The 19938-nt window shown below is 40.7% G+C and overlaps 1 protein-coding gene across 10 annotated transcripts in view; it reads left to right on the forward strand.

The window, feature by feature from the left end:
- Nucleotides 1-19938, forward strand: part of DST (dystonin) — a 381039-nt gene that overhangs the window by 37037 nt on the left and 324064 nt on the right. For 6 of the 10 annotated variants that reach the window (XM_058176721.1, XM_058176728.1, XM_058176801.1 and 3 more), the window contains exon 1: nt 8923-9028. In XM_058176721.1, the coding sequence (XP_058032704.1) occupies nt 8938-9028 (91 nt within the window). In that variant the 5' untranslated portion in view covers nt 8923-8937. Of the gene's footprint in view, nt 1-5429; nt 5448-5656; nt 5865-8913; nt 9029-19938 lie in introns of those variants that run through there. The other 4 variants (XM_058176775.1, XM_058176818.1, XM_058176715.1 and 1 more) reach the window with 3 other exon arrangements.

A 19938-nucleotide genomic window follows, 5' to 3' on the forward strand; every position in this document is an offset into this window, starting at 1 on the left:
GATGATTTCTCATGGTCAAAAGGCTAGATTTTTTTAGGCCTGTAGTAAAGCACATTGAATATAAAAGATCTGAGATCCAGTCTCTAATAACGCTTAGTAGATCTGCTGTCTGAAATTAGGGAGAGAAAGCCAGTTTTCCCAAATTAGATGTTTTCTAGATATGAATTATAGTATCCATAATTCCCAAGATAGTGTGGGAATTTTAGCCCAGGCACCTATTGAACGTATCAGGTTTGGGAAGACTGGCAAACATAATACTAAGTTACACAGTGGAATGAACTGAGATAGAGCAGTGATTCTAAGGTACAGTCCTGTCTGAGTTGCAAATCCTTCTTGGTTGCAAAAGCAACAGAATATAAATTCATGATAATCAAGGTGCCTGCTGTTCTTCATAACATCCTCCATAGAAACCATTGTTTTGTAAATGGAAAAAGTATATGAAGTTTAGCCACATATGCTTCCTCTTCCTGCATTTCTATTTGAAGGAATTGGTGGATAGCAAATTACCCTTTTGGACATGTGCACTCTTGTTCCAATGAGGAAAAGGAGCATTTTATCTTTGTCACAAATATTAGCAATTATGTGTATAAATGATAGAACTGATGTAAAAGCTACATAGGTCCTCTTCGCTGAAAGGTTTTTTTCCTTAGTCATAATCTTCAAAACTAAACAGGAATGGACCTGGTAGATTTCCCTGGGAGATCACCAGATAATCAAATGTCATACACGCTAGGTTGAAAGTTAGAAAAAAAAATATTGCAAAAGGCCAAGACAATCACTGACTTCTGCTAAGTCAAAAGTACTCTGAACTTTAGGTTCCAATCCATAGACCATCTTTTTGTTAGTCCAAGTGAAACAAAAACTAAGAATTATTTCTTCTATCTTAAAAGTTGGCTTTGAAATCTCTTTCGGTTTAGTGTCCTTGTATTCAGATGTTGTAAAGTTATGACTCATTGGTCTGTTGTGTGCTATTTGATAGGCATACTTAAGTGCTAGGGTTACTTACAATGTACATAATAGAGTACGCATTTATTTGTGGAAGCCAGCCTAGTCCCTGATCTTAAGTATAGTAACCTCATCATTGGATGACTGCAACACAATCCACCGGGAGCTGCCTTTCAGGGTAGTCTAAATGCTGGAGCTGATACAAACAGTACCTGCTGAATTATTAAATACAGCAGCTGATTGAACCTCACCACACAGGAGCTGAAGGTGCTACATTTGCTGCCTTTAGCTATTAGACTTTGACTTTGACTCAAGTGTAATTGCTTCTTTTAATGCCATCCAATTGGTGTCCTTCTCAGGGTCCCACTAGTTGGTTTGGCTCATGTGGTGATCAGGAGCAGAAGCTTCTCTGTGGCAGCACCCCAATTATAGTCTAAAGCAGACTATACTATAGCAAACTATAGTCTAAAACTGGCTGCCTGCGGGCCGGATGCATCACGTGCAGGCTACACCCACCCCAGCTCCGCAAAGGCAAAAAAGTCATGAAACATCACACGATTGAGTTTGACACCCGTGGTCTAAAGCAGGGGTCTCCAACTTCGGCAACTTTTAAGACTTGTGGATTTCAACTCCCAGAATTCCTCAGCCAGCAAAGCTGGCTCAGGAATTCTGGGAGTTGAAGTCCACAAGTCTTAAAGTTGCCAAGGTTGGAGACCCCTGGTCTAAAGGCATGCTTGTGTTCACACAATCAAGGTGACTTAATTTATACAATATTTTTGCTAAGCCCCAAATCCCCCAACTCAAATTGATTGGTTTAGTCTGATGGGTAAACCAGATTGTTGTGTTAAATAGCCATTAATTAATCCCGTTGTTTGTTTTTAAATGCATTTAAAGTGTTGGCTTTCATGTTTGGTAATAATTCCAATTAAAATTTTTTTCCAGCCAACAAATATGTTCATATTAATGGAAAAATAACTAGGTCAGATACATCCAGTAGAGGGAAGTGGTGCACAACTATTGAACAGGATATTAGTAGGATTCAGCTGCTTTTCTTCAGGATGTTATTTATTTTAATATATTTGGTTTGTCTGAAAGACTAAAAATAAATCCTTTCGTGCGATCATCAAAGCTGTGATATTTTTTATCACTAAGCTCAAAGCACAGATAACAGTATTATGATTAGGGACAGGAAATGAAAAATTCATATGAGAATCAGAAATACAACCAGAGCTGATTTTTAAAGACCTAAAGAAAAATATAAGAAAACACATTTGTAAATGAAAAATAATATCTAAATGAAATGCTTCACACATTAATTAATGGCAATAATGAATGTGCAGGAATAAAGAATTCTTAAAAATAAAAATATTACTCTCTCTCAACATTAACTGTCTAAAAATAGTGTATTCATATACAGGTATTTCTCACTTCATTGCAAAACACTACAGCAGGAAATTATTAAGTAATCTAAGGTATACCTTGAACAAAGTCCATGATAGACAGCAAACTAATACAATTCCTTTTGTTTTATTCTGTATTGCTTATAAAACTATTGCTATTTCAATTTTTATTTTTAAAAGTGTTTTCCCCTTATAGACTACAAAGGCAACTAACTGAATTCATATAAAACTGTAAATAAAATAATATAATTAATCAAAAGTCTGGATAAATTATATTGAATTGCCATTCACAAGCCAAAAGGAAGCTTGTTTAATATATATTTTGGGGGACCAAAATTAAGATGCCATTAGTTGGTTCCTTGTAATTGTACACCCTGCCATTCGAATTACTGTAGAGATATTAATAATTGGGTCTCTCAGGTAATCATATGGATACAAGTGCCCTTCTTTATAGCAAATGGATAATATTTAGTATTGATGTTTTAAAAACTAATAATTTGAGTTCATGCATTTTCATCTTTTGTTGAATCAATGATTCCCAGAAACTGTTTGGATCCAGGAATATCCCAAATGATTTAATTTGAAATGAACTACAATAAAACTAAAAAAACTATCAATCATCAGTTATTTTTATATGACTCACACTTACCCAGAAGTAAGCTAGAAAGTAAACGTAGCAGGATTTCCTTCAGTACATAAGATTAAAATTTGCAATACAAAGTATGTTCTCAAAAGGTTTTGGGATTAGACTAATATGTATCTTTCAAGGATAAATAATAAATTGATATTGGCTGGATCTTCATATCCTGCTAAGACTGAATTTGGTTTGTTCTCCTTAGTGTGATGTTTGAACTCATTGTGATTTATGGTGGAGGATTAATCAGAATTCGATGGTTTGTTTACTGAAGGCATAATATGATTTACAAAACTAGCATTGCCACTGATTTACTCAAAATGATGCAAAACCCATGGTTTTTGCATTGTGCAAAAATATTGGCAAATTCTGGATCTCCTGTCAATAAACTCTTGATATGATTTAATAAGAAATGGCCATTAGGGTTTTTTTTCCTGGTTATTTTTAGCCTTATCCTTTGATTGGTAAACTTTTCCTCATGATTCAGCACAAAGAAAGGATTGATAATCCCAATTTAAAAGAAACTCCCCTGTAACTCTGTTTTGGAAATTAATTTTAGTCAACAATTACTAAGGCTTAAACACAACATTTATTTTGAATATCAGGAAATCATGTGTCTCTTGAATATATGAAGGAAAAAAGCAATCGAATTATACTTCTGAGATCTAAGGTCATGAATGAGATTAAGCCTTATAACGTCCATTCTTTTCTTAAGAAACAAACATGACTTGTTTTTTCTTTAAATAATTACCAAACTAGCAGATAATCTCAGTGTGATAGCAATGTGTGGCAATGTGTGGCAGTGTGTTCACTGTCTCATAATCTAATAAAAAGGCTTAGGTATGATTGCTAAATAAGGAATATAAAATCAGATTGGATCTCTATTTTTTTTCCCATTACTGGAATATTGGATCATAGAAAGTAATGTACCATGCAACTACTGTAATATGTTAAAAACTTTTAAAGTATGAATTGCAAATTCATTTCCAAACATACAAGGTTGTATTAAAAATATAGGTATCAGTCATGATCACTGCACTAAATTGACAAAGAGCAAAGGAAAAAAAGTGCGAATATAAAGGAAGTGAGGATCTAGAGAGGGTTTTGAAATGATCTACATATGATGACTCCTTTTCCTTGTTAGTAATTGATGATGCTTTATGGTGTCACTTGGCGCCTTATAGTGTGACAAAAACGCCTGTTTTCATTGCTGTTTCATCAGGACAGCAATAGTTCTGGTTGGATGATGCTATACAATCCTGCTGAGAAAACTGCCTTAATCTGCCAGAGATGTTGTTCCACTCAGTATGAGTTTTCTCACCAGCTGACCCCACTCCAAAAAGCAGCTAATGGGAATTTCTCCACAAAGGTGATCCCAAGAGGGTGGCAAGAGTGCATTGCATAATAATGAAGGCTAGCAGGCAAAGAGGGTGCTGCCTGATCCTGCAAGCTCGCTGTAGGCCCATTTAAGGAATGCTGTAGAGGGTAACCATGCTGGGAAGAAGAAAGGATGGTGGAGAAAACAGGATGGAAAGTCTCAATAAAGGAGATCAAAAGCCTGCAACCACGGCTGGCTGCTTCTCATAGGGTGCAGCCCAGATGACAAAGCAAAGGCCTGGCGCAATCTCAGACTTTGATGCAGAAACGTAAACAATGTTTTCCCTTCCACTGGGAGGTAAAATCAAAGCCCCTTCCCCCATCTCCTTTCTGCCCCCCTCCTCCCATTCATCATCATTTGTTGAAAACTGTCCCAGGAAATGCAGGGCTGAAGGCTTTCCAAGCCGGGAGCGCTTTCCTCCCCGTTCTTCCTGCCTGCGCTGCATCCTTTCTTGTTTACATTTCGGGCGGTGCGGCTTTTGCTGCCCAGTGGCGATTGGAAAAATCTCTCCAGTCCTCCGGCCGTAAAAGACGCGGTCATACATCGAGCGGGCGGCTCAGTGTTTACCCGCCCCCCGCCCCCGCCACCTGCCTTTTGTGCTCTTCCCGACGCTCCCGCATTTCCTGCCGGCCCGGTGACCTGGGGGGTGGAGAGCATTTAGGGAAGAACTGAAAGCCCTTCCAGAAAGGAAGGGACTTAACCAGGGCGTGGTTTCGGCAACTGCCCTGCCATCGTAAAAGGCCCGCGTCCTGGAAATGGGGGGCTGGCATCCTTCCCTCCCCCGCTACTCATCCAAGAGCGAAGGGCTCATTTTTTCCCGTCGCCTGGTGGGGGAGCCAAAGGTCGCTTTTGTGACCCGGAGCTGCTGCTGCTATAGCTTTTAAACATTTCTGTCTTCCCGGCCCCTTTTCCCTCTGGCTTTGATTTTTGGGCAACTCGGGTGGATCTTCGTGTGCCGGTTTGCCAGACCGTCGGGGCCACCCATCTTCCTGAAAGCCTCCCACCAGATGCATTCCCACTGAGGCTGTTTCGCCGCGCCGTTGCAGGCTGTGGGATTTAGCATATCCCGGGCAGCGTGTAAGCAACAATGGTGAGCCGTTTGTCCACAGATCCCTTCAAACACGGCTAGCCTACCAGTTAGTAGCGATGGGTCGGTAGTGTCCGCTTCAGGTTGATTTTCCTAGAGGGCGATCTAAACAGCGAAAATTGCTCAGTTCTGAAGGGGAAAATGTCTGCCTCTGTTGTTGCTATCGCTACTATGCTTACGGTTCTCTTCTTCCCTCTTGTATTCTTCTTTAGAGCTCGGGAAACGCTTCTTACAGATGCTCCATTTCCTCCTCTGCGGATTTTTCCGACGATGATGATTTCAGCCAAAAATCTGGCTCCCTCTCTCCGGCTCCGGGCGACACCCTACCATGGAATCTACCTAAACATGAGAGATCCAAGAGGAAGATTCAAGGAGGATCCGTGCTGGACCCAGCTGAGAGAGCTGTGCTCAGGATAGCCGGTAAGACACAAATGGGAGAGTAAGGTATTCCGAGAAAAAACTTCCATTGCATGGTGGGTTAGTGTATTGGCGTTTGTGTATTATACAGGAAGGTAGAGGCGTAAAGTGATGGGTTATTGCTTGTTTATAGTGTACTACTGTGTATTCTGTGTCGACTTGGAATTAAGTTTCATTGAGTTCCGAGGGATTTAACATTGTAAGATCGCTGTCCAGCGGGCTCGGCTTTTGAGGATCGGTGACTAAGCTATTTTAGCCTGCTCTTCTGTCTGGGCGGATAAACCTGTTTGGGGTAGGCGCGGAACAGCGGCAGCGTCTGCAAGCTCAAGCCTTGAAATTTAGCGCAGTGCATTGTAGAAGTTTGCGAAAATCGTCCATCCGATGTAACGGACACAGATGGCTAACATTTTGGGGTGTATGTGTGTACGTGTACAGAAAACTTGGTCGCACTGCCGCAGAAAACGCTCGTGCTACTGGGCTATGGGAATTGCTTTCAGTTGTTAGATGGTGTGGAGTGGAACTCCTCCTCCGTCCGACTGGGCTTGTGCTTGAAGGAGTTTTACATGGGTTTCGGCCGCCACTTCGGACCATAGCCCTCCCCCTCCGATAATAAAAGGTAGAGGATCTGGCTGGGCGGCCAATATCCAAGAGACTTGAGTCAGTTTTATTCCTCTTAAAAGTCCAGAAGCTTGCTAGAGTTGCCAAGACTGGAACTCCAGAAAGCGGAGCAAACGAAGCGTTGAGAAAACACAGAGCCTGCGGCGGTCAAAGTTCTTCTTCGCAGTAGCCCTATCATCTTATCTTCCTGAAAGACGAAACCTGCTTTGCAGCGTTTGTAAACCGGAGCGGGAAAAGCGTGGAGTCTTTCCCATCCGCCTTTCTTTGCTTGCAAATGAACGGAGGCGGCAGTTTTCGAGTCTTAGTGGAAGGTTTAGGAAAATGAAAGGCGTGAGAAAGGGATTTTGCTCGCTGTCCCTAGCCCCGCTGTTCCTTCATCGGCTCCGGGACTGCGGTTTGCAAATCACTTCCGGAACTTGCCCTGGCAGAGATGAAACCGACGAGGAGGAGGGATGGAGGGAGGGGACAAATTTCCAGCCTGCTGTTCCGGTGACCGCCAGATCTGGCTTGCAGTGGCCACAGCGGCGCAGGAAAAAGCCCGAGGCGTCCTCTTGTAGTTGATGCTACCGGGAAAGCGTGGGGCTCTGCAAAGTCGCCCTGTTAGGTTCTTGAGAATCACGGGCTAGTAAATAAGAAAGGTGGAATAATAACCGGGATTGGCTCTCCGCAGTTCTTGTGCGCTGGAGTAGATCTCTGTTGTAGGCGTGGTGCAACTGGGAATGTAGGGTCAAGGGTGGCCGGGGTGAAGGCGGACTCGAGATTCTCAGACATAGCGGGGCTGGGGCGGGGGGGGGCGCTCAGTCTGGGAACGTATGAGATCAAGAGGAGGGGGGGGTGTTGCTCTGCAAGCAAGCGCATGCGTGGTTCTTACTGAGCAAGGCACATTGCTTTGAAACAGTGACCGGCGGTGACACCTGCAGGACTTTGGCTCCGCCTTTTGGACTTCCGCCACTCCCGGCTCTAGCGCGGTGGTTGTTATTGTTGTCATGGCCAGCCGAAGCGGGAGGGTGGGTGGTCGGTCAAAACCGATTCTCCTCCTCTTCAGACGGGTCAGAGGCGCGGGGGGGGAGGGAAGGGAAGGGGGACGGACGCGCTGAGTTATTCCTGGCATTGCGACGACGTGTCCGAGGCATCCGAGAAGGGGCCGGGTGGAGGGCCAGGGGAGGAGGAGACGGCCGGCAAGCCGCTCAGCAGTGACGCTGTGGCCGAGAAAACGAAAACAACCGCTCGCAAATGACCGAGAAAAAGAGAAAGAGCGGAGGCAGGGAGGGCTGGGTAATAACGCCAGCTCCGCAGGAGACCGTCTCCTCCCACAAAGCAGAGAAAAGGGTCGGCGGAGTTGCGTTTTAAGTGCCCTTAAATAAAAGTACAAAAGTTCCGTTCGACCATCCACGGGGAGGCAGGTTTCTCTCTCTCTTCGGAGAACCGTAGCTTTTGCAAACCGGGACGGGAGAGAGAAAAAGAGGTTTGGAAAGAAGGAAGCCTTGGTGGTGGGTCTGGTATGTGAATGACAGCTGTTTCAAAAGGCGGACAGGGGGAAAATAAAAATCTGGATCTGATGGTGCTTTGAGCAAAACGGGAGAAAAAGCGGGACCAATGTAGCCGAAACTCAGATCTGGCAGCGCACTCCTCTCGTCGTTGGTGTATTTCTAGGTTGCAGCCGCGGAGTACGTACGCTGCCCACAGATCCAGCTTTCTCTAGATTGTGCATCAACGAGGATAATGCATCCCCAGAATGTCACGTCGTCTTCTCCCCCTCCCCCCCCACCGTTGTTACACTAACCACATTCAAGCTCCGATTCCCGCAATCCGTTAAGAGGCGGAGAGGGCGCTCCTTAACACGACAGCCCCGCCGAGTCCCCTTTCAAATCAAACCTTTCTTGTCAACACGCGCAACATGTGTAGCAATGAGGTTGAACGAGCCTTTCCTGTCGGGCCGACAGCCTCCGTGTTCAGCTAAACCGAGAAATAAAACCTTGCCCCCTTTTTTTTATATTACGGTGCCTTCGAGCAGAAGCTAACGCCGGTCGACTTTGGGCGTCGGGCGCGCCGCTTTCGCTTGTTTTTTAAAAAAAGCGAGAGCCGGGAGAAAGCGAATGCGGCAGAGCCCTACGGGATTGCGGGAGACGTGTGGGAGCAAAGCCTGAGTCGGAGGGTCACCTCCACAAAGCCGGCCGGTGGCATCCGTGAACGCTTCCCGTCGAGCGGCGCGCGTTCCTAAAAATCCCGGAGCCGAATATCCGAGAGGGAGGGAGGGAAGCCTGTTCCCGATTGGCGGCCCACACGTGCTCTTACGCCGCCGGGGGAGGGGGCCTGGGCGTTTCCTCGGTCCGCTTGCTCCGCTGTAGACCCCTCCTTCCCTCCAGCCTCTTTGCGCCGCTCTCCTTCTCTCTCCAAGGCTCCCAGGCGGCCGGGAGCCTCGCCGCGACCTGATCGAGACAGGGTGAAAACTTCAAGCATGGCTGGTTCTGTTTCTCCCGGTGGTCGTGCCTACACCGAGGAACAGGAGTACTTGCAGGCTTACGAAGACGTGCTGGAGAAATACAAAGGTAAAGTGTTGTGTCCAAGCTAACCAAGGAGTAGGGTTGGTGGGGCTGCAGTGTTGATGGTCTGGAGGGGTAACTGCTGGAGGTGGGGGGGGGGCGATGTTGCAGAGGAACAGGTGGCGGAATCTGGTCCCTGGGACTTGCAGCCTCCCCTACAGGGCTGCTAATAGAAAGTCGGCAGAAGAAAGATAGATAGAAGCCTGCTGAGGTCTCTTGTCTTACAGAAGTGGAGTTAGGTGGTAGAACATGGCTCCTCTTCTTTCGTAATTTAGAAATTCCTAGGTTTTTCACCCCTTTCTGGGATGAAAAAGAAAACATTACTGATATGTCACTGAGATGATTCTGTCCTGCATTATATTTGTCTACCAGTTTTCATTTTTGCATCAGCGAGTTGCTGTCTGAATAACTTAACAAATTCTGCCAAAGTAGGTCTTCTCTCTCTCTCTGTCACACATACACACACAATCCTTTATTGTGGGAGTGATAAAGCCAATTTAAAAATAAAAATGCATGTTAACGCTTTCCATTGCCATGCATATCTGTGCTTAAAACTCCATCCTGTTGAAGCTCCTAGACAACTAATGTTAGGAGGATGACTTAGCATCTTGCATTGGGCAAGGGCAACAGCAGAAGGCCTTTTAGGAAAAACTCCCTGGAATTTTTAATCTCCATAGTGAAATTCATTTTTTTCTATTTATTAAAAAAGCTACTTTATTGTTCTCTTATGAGATATGAATAAAACTGTAGATTATGCTAGATATTCATTTGAAGTTAGTAGATTTCTTCATAGTAATATTTAAAACAATAAGATTGAAATAATGCAATAGCTATAACCATTTATTGCAAAACTCAAACATTTTGTGAGCCCCTGCTCTTTTATAAATTGTATCTGTAACACTTAACAGCTCTTTGTGCCAGCAAGAGAAAGTAGTAAGAGAAAGTCTGGAGGATTGTATTCACAATAAGCAGGCTTTTAAGTGATTGTCTGTCAATAGCTTTTAATGAGATGATAGTTACCCTTTTTAGTATTCATTATTGAGAGAGAGAAAAACCCATCCTTATATTCAATATTCAATCGACTTTACTAGTTATAGTAATCTATAGTGAGTCACTTAGAATATATGGAGCATTAAAAGGTATTTGATAATTCCTTTGTGTCTATAATCAGTTGTGCAATCTGTGCAATGATGGACCATGTCCTAACAATTAAATAGCATTAGGCTTCAATTAGCCAAGTTTTTGCTGGACTGGTTATAAAGGAGGAATTTTGTTACTGTGGTTCTCTGCTTTAGTGATAAACATTGAGCTACTCAGTGTAATAGTTCTAAACCTGTATAACACCTTTTTTTAATTTTAATTTTCTTTCCAACTTCTAAGTTATCAAATTATGATAGTATAATTCAATATATAATGAAAAGATTTAAACTTTATAAATTAATTGTAAATGGTATGACAATAAAAAACTGCAATCCTTTGTATGTTTACTTGAAATTAAACCTCTATTCACTTATTTGTATTAATTGTCTCATTTAATTTATCTCTTTATTATTATGTCAGAATTCTCTGCATTCCTAATCAAAGATTCTGAAGCCTCTGTACCACCCTGATTTTTATGCATGTTGCACATACATTCCCATTGATCAGTTATTTTTCTCCATTTATGTTGAAACGTCAGGAATTACAGAAAGTCCTACAGTTGTGAATCACTTGGACACAATTATGAAGGCAGTGGGTCTTAGAACTGGGTACACATTAACTGTCTAGCATTGTACTTTTCTATTATATGTGTCTAAATATTGATGGATTTTTTTTTTGCTTCTAACACAGTGATAGGTCAAAAAGAAAGTTGTAAATCCAAATTCACCTTCTATTAATATTAAAAATTGTAGCCATGCCAGTTCAGTAGTCTTGGAATAGCACTGTGGTGTGGCTGGAGTTAACGTAAACAGAAAACATATCTATATTGGCAGAACACCAAAGAACTGGGGAGATCTCTTGCTGAATTAAGGGATGTGAAATCTATTGTGTACCCAAATTATAGCATGAAGTTGTTTCTAGAAATTGTGAGATAATCTGTTACTTTTTCCTAGATAGGATATGCACTATTCTCCCAAGAACCGTATGAGGCAGGCACATTATGTCTTGACATTTGAAAGATAGAAGAAGCTTTACAATGATAAAAAAAGAACAAGGATTATCTAGCCTAAACCTCAGCAAATCCTATTCTGTTTCTTCTTTTTTTTTAAATGGTTGATCAGCATGGTCATGGATGACTTTATTTGAAAGTTTGGGAAATATTGTATAAGTCATTTGGAAAACACCCATAGATTTTTGGGCTCACAAAAATGGAAAGAAATGGAAAAGTCATTACAAAATAATGTAGTCTTAAGCCATCAGTATATCATTGATGACTTCACTGGAATAGCCTTTATGCTGATTTGAAATGGTTACTGACCCAATCTACAAAGAATAGCTATAATACGTACTATATGAAATATAGTTGTTCATATAATGTTGAATATACTATACTTTGTACAGTATTGTGCTATCTTTCATCAAAAAGATATGAGGTTCAGCTTTTGCTTTTGCATTCAAAGATATAATCATATCCTTGATGCTTGAAAGCACTCTTGCACATTATCAGAGTACTAAGTTTTGTACAGCCCAGCTGTTAAATACTATAACTAGCAGTGTCAGCTGTAGAAACCTGACTGCTGATCTTGTGGGTTGGAATCACATGACACTGAGAATGATTAGCAGATGACTACTGTATGATTTCAAAATCATATTCAATGAGGTTTGGTAGCTTACTGATATTTAAGATGGATACCACATATGTACATTTCTATAGTTGCTTTAAAAATAAAACTTAAGGTCTGTCTTCAAACATTGCTAAGTAAGATTTAGTTGTGGTAATCTTTAGTAAGATTTTGTCGTGACAATTATTCTACCATTATGTGATATTAAAGAACTATGAAAGATGTATTGGGTTTCATAATGAATTCCCCAATTGGTTGCATCTGATACATTAACATTTTTGCTATTTTATACATAGAATCTCTAGAGCAGGGTTGTCACACTAGCGGCCTGTGGGCCGGATGCATCACACACAGGCCATACCCACCCCACCTCCCTGAAGTGAAAAAAGTCGCGAAACATCATGTGATGGCAACACAATCCGCGAGTTTGACACCTGTGCTTTAGAGCTTCTGATGAAGAAAAATTGACCATCTCAGAATTAGGTACAAATACAACCACTTATTCATGAACAGAGAATAGCTGCTTTGCTGTTTCAAAGTGATCCAAAGTGATGCCTTTGCTTTTTTAATGCTACATCCTACTTAACTTTCTTCTTTAAAAGACAATATTAATTTTCTCAGTGGTTCAAAAAGTTAAATATTCAAATTATGATGTAACAAAACCATGTCTTGAATGAAACATTTAGCTTAAAAATCCCAATAGTCTCAGAGTGTGTTCTTGACAGTTTCGGTAGGGAAGTAGAGTCATGTGGAAATATTTGCAACATATTTGCATGTACTTTTCATTCATTTACAATGTATTTATTAGTCATACATGCCCTTGAACTGAAATAACGGTTTTATCACAAGGCCTGGGCCAGTTATACTGAAATGACAGAAGCTTGTTGATTAAATTTGCTCTCTTCTTTAATAGTTGGAGATGAGAACCAATCCAATTTTGTTGAAGATATCATGCACCAATTAAAAGAGTATCCTTAAAATGAGCTCACATTCAGAAAATGTCTTTTTTTTATGAATCTGTGTCTTTGGAATAAAACATTTTATCAAGTCTCAGTTTAATTGGGACTGATGGTCTTGGCAGTCCGTGATTCTCAGCCTCATTCCCCACCATTAAATCTATAATATGAGCATAGTATAATAATCTGATAAAGTCATTTTAAAGAATTAGTGAAATAAGGATCCTGCTATCCAAAGCAAGAAACTAGGAAACATGGAATTAGCTACTAATCCATCAAAGGTTCAAATGAAGGTTTATGCCCTTATTTGATGATCGGACTTTCTGACAGCTGTTCATATAGTTGATGCTGATATTTCCACCAAATTTTTGTAGCCTTTATTTTGAATAGTATGGTGCAAAGGAATAAATTGGGGATAACAGTAGGGACAGGGTATCGGGAGGTTCTGGTGGGAGATACCTGACATGAAACTGAATTACTATGGGTTCATGTTCACTTTCTGCTTATTTTAGAATTTCAGAGATCCTTTTAAGGTTTGGATTGGATAGAATTTGGAAATCTTTTCAAGGCTTGAATTAGATAATATTTATTATCTGCCTTGAAAGTTTAGCAAAATCATCATATTAACAATACAGGCAGTCATTGACTTATGACCACAATTGAGTCCAACATTTCCATTGCTCCATTTTATGATCTCTCTTGCCACAGTTGTTAAGGGAATCACTGCAGTTGTTTAGTTAGTAACATGGTTGTTAAATGAATTTGGATTCCCTATTGACTTTATCTGTCAGAAGGTTGAAAAAGATGATCACATGACCTTGGGACACTGTAACAATCATAAATACAGTACATGCAATTTTGCCAAGGGCCAAATTTTGATCATGTGACCATGAGGATGGTGCAAAGGTTGTAAGTGTTAAAAACATAAGCCACTTCTTTCAGTGCCTTTGTAATTTTGAACAGTCACTAATGAATGGGTTGTAAGTCAAGGACTACCTGGTAATAGTACTATCTGCAATCTATTGATCCTCCTGATTGTATTTAATTAAAAATTGTTTATATAAGGCATCATTAATATTTAGCTGAAATATACCTTTACCTGCTTGATATAAAATTGACATAGGATGGGATATAGTTTTGTTGTTCCTGTTATTGCTTGGAGGCATAATAGATATTTAAAATAACTTGATAAACTGGTTCCAGGTGTGCCCCCCGTGCCTCATTTTCAGCCTCCAGCAGTACTCTCCCGGCCAAAAACGGGACGCACGGAGGCCATGCGGGGCCTCTGCACAGCCATTTTTGACTGGCAGAGGCACTGCGGTGCTGGTCATTTGATATTTCCAGGCCAGCCCCACTGGCCAGATTCAGCCCATAGGCCTTGAGTTTGACGCCCCTGATCTAAAGTAACAATATGGCAAAATCCATTTGCTTCATATGGGGCAGAATCTCTTTTCTATCAGTCTTTGTATACTTGAATATGAATGGAATAAATTATATCATTCTGTCCTGTTCTTTGTTTCCTGTCATTGCCTACTTTTGCAGAATATTTAATCATATATAAACATTAATTTAAACAGAATACAATATTTATTTGTCAGGTTACTGTGTTTTCTGAAAATTCTATAGATCGCCTATTTTTTATTTCAAATAGCAATGCCATTCAAACTTATATACTGCCCCATAGTGCTTTATAGCCCTTCTTTGGTGGTTTACAATGTAAGCATTATTTGCATATTGCCCCCAACAATCTGGGTCCTCATTATGACTTATCGGTAGTTCTCTCTATGAACCCAGCAGACCTTACTCATCTAACATTTCAAGCTAGACTTTCCCCAAAAAACTAATCTGGAATGTTAGATGAATCAAGCCAACTGGGGTCATAGAAAATGCTAAGTCATAATGTCTGAATTTGCCTAATATGCATGATTAAGAAATTTCATCCAATACCAAAACAAGTTATATTATACACATGTGCTTTGTGAATCAATGTTTACATATTGGTTCCAGCCACTGTGGTTCATGTATTTATTTATTTATTTATTATTTATTTATTTTATTTAATTTTTATACCGCCCTTCTCCCGAAGGACTCAGGGCGGTGTACAGGCATAATAAAAACCAGCAATACAATATACAAATTTAAAATCCCATTTAAAAAACTTATTTAAATTAGCCCAATGATTAAAATTTACTCTACTAAAACCCCATTTAAAATTAATAAATTTAAAATTTAAAATCCCAATTTAAGCCAGCCCCGCGCGGATAAAAAGGTGAGTCTTGAGTTCGCGACGAAATGTCGAAGGTCAGGAATTTGGCGTAAGCCGGGAAGCTCGTTCCAGGTGTGGGAGCCCCACAGAAGGCCCTTCCTGGGGCCGCCAGCCGACATTGTTTGGCGGACGGCACCCTGAGAAGTCCTCTCTGTGGGAGCGTGCGGGTCGGTGGGGCGTATGGTAACAGCAGGCGGTCCCGTAAGTACCCAGGTCCTAAGCCATGGGCGCTTTAAAGGTCGTAACCAACACCTTAAAGTGCACCCGGAAGGCCACAGGCAGCCAGTGCAGTCTGCGCAGGAGGCGGTGTTACATGGGAGCTACGTGTAGCTCCTCTATCACCAGCAGCTGCATTCTGGACTAACTGAAGCCTCGGCGCACTTCAGGGGAGCCCCATGTAGAGAGCATTACAGTAATCCAAGCGAGAGGTAACGAGCGCATGAGTGACCGTGCATAAGGCATCCCGATCAAGGAAGGGGCGCAACTGCCGGACCAGGCGAACCTGGTGGAAGGCCCTCCTGGAGACGGCCGTCAAATGATCGTCAAACGACAGCCGATCATCCAGAAGGACACCCAAGTTGCGCACCCTATCCTTTGGGGCCAGTAACTCGCCACCAACAGCCAGCCGCGGCTGCAGCTGACTGAATCGGGGTGCCGGCATCCACAGCCACTCCGTCTTGGAGGGATTAAGTTTGAGCCTGTTTCTCCCCATCCAGACCCGTACAGCCTCCAAACACCGTATTACGATTTATGATAATATTTTAACAAAATTTGATTGTAATTTATGCAATACAGCACAGGTTTCAAAATCGTGGCGTCACGTGACGTATCACAACATTTTTTTCCCTTGCACATGATGCATCTGGCCCATGGGCCGCCAGTTTGATACACCTGAAATACAGCATGATTAAAGTATAGCTTAGTATGATACATTCAGTCAGAGAACTAGGTACTTAATTTAAGTGGTGAAGCCCAACTGATACAAATCAGAGTGCTGAACTTTCTTCTCCACTCATTCATTGTCTGAAGCACAAGATCAAAAATACTTTTACCTACAGAGTTAGTAACTTAAAAGTATATTTTCCTATAACGTATACCTGTAATATGTTTTAAGTTAAGTGCACTTATATGAACTCTTGGTTAAAAGAATAACATCTATGAATTCATATCGTTGCATGCCTGGAATATTTTTTAAAAGACAACGCCTTGGTTTCTCCCTTTGGGAGAAAATATTTCATGCAATAGATTTTATATTCAGTTTTGAAAACCAAAGGAGAGTACTATTTAAGTCATAAACTGTAAAATGTAATATTAAAATATTTGGACTTTGCAGGATTAATATTGTTCAATGTGATATAATGGATTTCTTAAGTTTTGGTTTTCATTTACTTTGCATACGTCTTACCTAAAGAAACAGTAAGATAAAGGTGTATTATGACAAAACCTGAGGATTTCTTTAGGAAAAAAAACTCTTCAGACTTGCATCAGTGTGTTGATGCACAACAAATAAGCTTGAGAATCAAAGCTCACTGACAGAATTCTTCCACAGGAGAATTACTGCTGTATTTCTTGAAGGTTTAAAAATATATTTCTAAAATAAAAATGAGACCTCTTTTTTCTGTAATTTATATTGGTGGCTTAATACTTTGGAAGTCAAAGGTGAATGCAGAGGTCTCTTGCTTTTTGTAAGTCTTGTCTTAGTGTTGAGAAATAATTCTATAGTTATGCATATGCAAACGTATCCATTGGCATTGATTATTTTCATAGATAACTGGAACAACCTGAAACAATAGCTTCAGGTATCATCTGGAAAATGAACTTACAACCAAAGACATTGATTTATAATAGATATTTTACATTGAAATGATATTCTTTGCCTGCAATCTTTTTTTTTAAAAAAAAATCTCTTAATAGTCTTGGCAATGTGAGATCCCATAGCATAGAATTTGAAAGCGGTATTTAAATCACCTTGATTAGGAATGAAATTGCAGAATATGACTGCAGAACATGATCTGTAGTAATGTGCTGATTCAGTTAATCAAAGGATTAGAGTAAGCAAGTTTTTTACTACATTTCATATCTGGTAATTTTGCTTTGGTTGTATTTCTAAATAAACACAGGTGCTTAAAAAATAATAGCAAAAATGCCTAATCTGCTTGATGATTTATTTAAAAGATTACTGTGATGGAGCTGAAACCTCGTTACTCTAAGATGAACTTACAGTACCCAGTTATGCTTGATGTGACATTTTATACCAGTTGGAGCTAAAATTAGCTCTGTTCTTCATCTGTGAGGAGCAGGCAGCAGACCTCTGTATGCATGGCTGAATTAGGATAGCCTTACCCAGACCTATGGCCCTTTCTTGGTCATACAGACTAGGAATCTGTACATAGGGGTCTCCATACATGCAAGTTGGAATGATGGTTTATAGAGCACACACATTTGCAACTTAGTTTTGACTAAATAAAGCTCACAATTGAATTAGCATTAATAAGAGATTTAGTATATAGAACCATTCCTTATGTGATTGACAGATACAGTACTGTCATATCACAACTCTGGTATGGCAGTAATGAAAATACAGATGGTCTAACAATTCTTTTGCCATGGTTACCCTCCAGGTAACCATGTTTGTGACTATAGCGCCTTAGCAGAGCAAAAATAGCTTAATTATGACTAATTCAAGAAAGTATACCGGTAACTCCAAAAATAATAATCTAGCTGCAAAGATCATTCATGACAATTATAGCAAAACAAATGCTAGATGTTTCTATTTTAGGCAGAGCTTTCATTGATTTTCATGATAACCACCCCAAGATTAATCACTTAAAACAGTTCATATGGGAGATAAATGGCTTATTTTATACTAAGATTCAGAGAACATAAGATGATGATCTATCTGGGAATAGCCTGGTAAGATTAACTATGAGAATATCTAAAAACAGTGTTGGCCGAGAAAAGAAACCATGTTCCCCTGTTTATTCTGTAGCTTGATATAGAGCAGGGGTGTCAGACTCAAACCCATGGGCCACATGCGGTCCACAGGATGCTTAGATCTGGCCCGCAGGGCTGCCCTGGGAACAGTGAAGGACTGGCCCGCGGTGCCTCTGCCAGTGAAAAAGGAGCTTGGGACAGGTTGTTTGGGACAACCCTCCCAAACTCCATTTTCGCTAGCAGAGTGCTCGGGCCATCATAGGCACCTGCAACACGAGTGACATTGAGCTGGCCACTCCTACTCTGGCCACCCCCACCCTTACCCCCCTGAGGTCAAAACAACCCTAATGCGGCCCTCAATGAAATCGAGTTTGGCACTCCTGATTATAGAGAATCAAAATATGGAAGAATATTGGAAAAGAGCCATTTTAGTATGAAATATTTCTTCCTTCACAACTATATTAGGTCGATCATATTACAGAAATTTTGAAGTTTTGCCTGTACTTTTCTCCATTTCTGTAAGATAGCTGTATAGTTCATATTTTATATTATAACTTATTTTCTGTTACCACACATGGATACCATAATTTCCGTTGTAATCTTTTCTTCCTCATCCTGTCCCTACTTGCTAACCAGTAAAAATATATTCATTGTGTTACATTTAAAACAGTTGCAAAATAAAGACATCTGAAAGACATTTGAAATAAGACAGATCACTTTAATGAATAACACTGAGGTGTTGCAATTCTAAATCGTTTTGATAACCATCTTAATCTATAACTGCTAGTAGATCTGTAATTATTGTTTGAATATGTTGTTTACAGAAGGCATTTAACATTTACATAGCACAGACAGATCTTAAAATGAAATCATAATGCCAAGGATGTCTGCTGTAGGGTGAGGGGCAGTGATGGGATTCAAAATATTTTTACTACCAGTTCTGTGGACATGGCTTGGTGGTTGTGGCTTGGTGGGCGTGTCAGGGGAAGGATACGATAAAATCTCCATTCCCTCCCCACTCCTGGGGGAAGGTTACTGCAAAATCCCCATTTTCTCCTGATAAGCTGGGACTCAGGAGGCAGAGAATAGCTGGGGGCGGGGCCAGTCAGAGGTGGTATTTCCGGTTCTCCGAACTACTCAAAATTTCCACTGTTGGTTCTCCAGAACTGGTCAGAACCTGCTGAATACCGCCTCTGGTGAGGGGGCCTCAAGTATCAAAGTGCCAGATGTAACGGGTGGCAGTCAAAGTTCTCCCCCTTTTTACATGCATGCAATTTGCATGGCAACATTTAAAAAAGACAGCTTCACTAGCCTGGTCATACCTACCATTTTGATGCTGTTCATTTCCAGGATTTACTGTTCCTTTGATTAAAAGAAACCTCTAATGCTCGCTATTGAACTAGCATTATAAGATAACAGTATTTAGTATATAGAACCATTCCTTATGTGATTGACAGATAAAGTACTGTCATATCACAACTCTGGTATGGTAGTAACAAGAAGAATACAGATGGTCTTCAAATTCTTTTGCCACGGTTACCCTCCAAGTTACCACGTTGCATAGCACGTCCTGCACTTAATTTATATTTCTACTAGCTCTGGGTTCACATAGAACACTTAAATTTGCCAACAAACCTTATTTTATTTTATTTTATTTTATTTATTTTTATTTGTCGTAACAATATATACAAGCATTGCATAAAGGGTTATATAATATATGAACGTATATATGAGGAGAAACGAGGTACTATAAACATATATATACATAGGGGAAGAAACAATAGGACAAGAATGGTAGGCACGTTTGTGCTCTTATGCACGCCCCTTAGAGTCCTCTTAGGAAAGTGGTGAGGTCAACCGTGGACAGTTTTTGAGTAAAGCCTTTGGGGTTATGAGAAAAAACCACAGAGTCAGGTAATGCATTCCAAGCATATACAATTCTGTTACAGAAATCGTGTTTTCTGCAATCTAAACTGGAGCGATTGTCATTGAGTTTAA

The sequence above is a fragment of the Ahaetulla prasina genome, chromosome 1 (assembly GCF_028640845.1).
Source record: "Ahaetulla prasina isolate Xishuangbanna chromosome 1, ASM2864084v1, whole genome shotgun sequence".
NCBI lineage: Eukaryota > Metazoa > Chordata > Lepidosauria > Squamata > Colubridae > Ahaetulla > Ahaetulla prasina.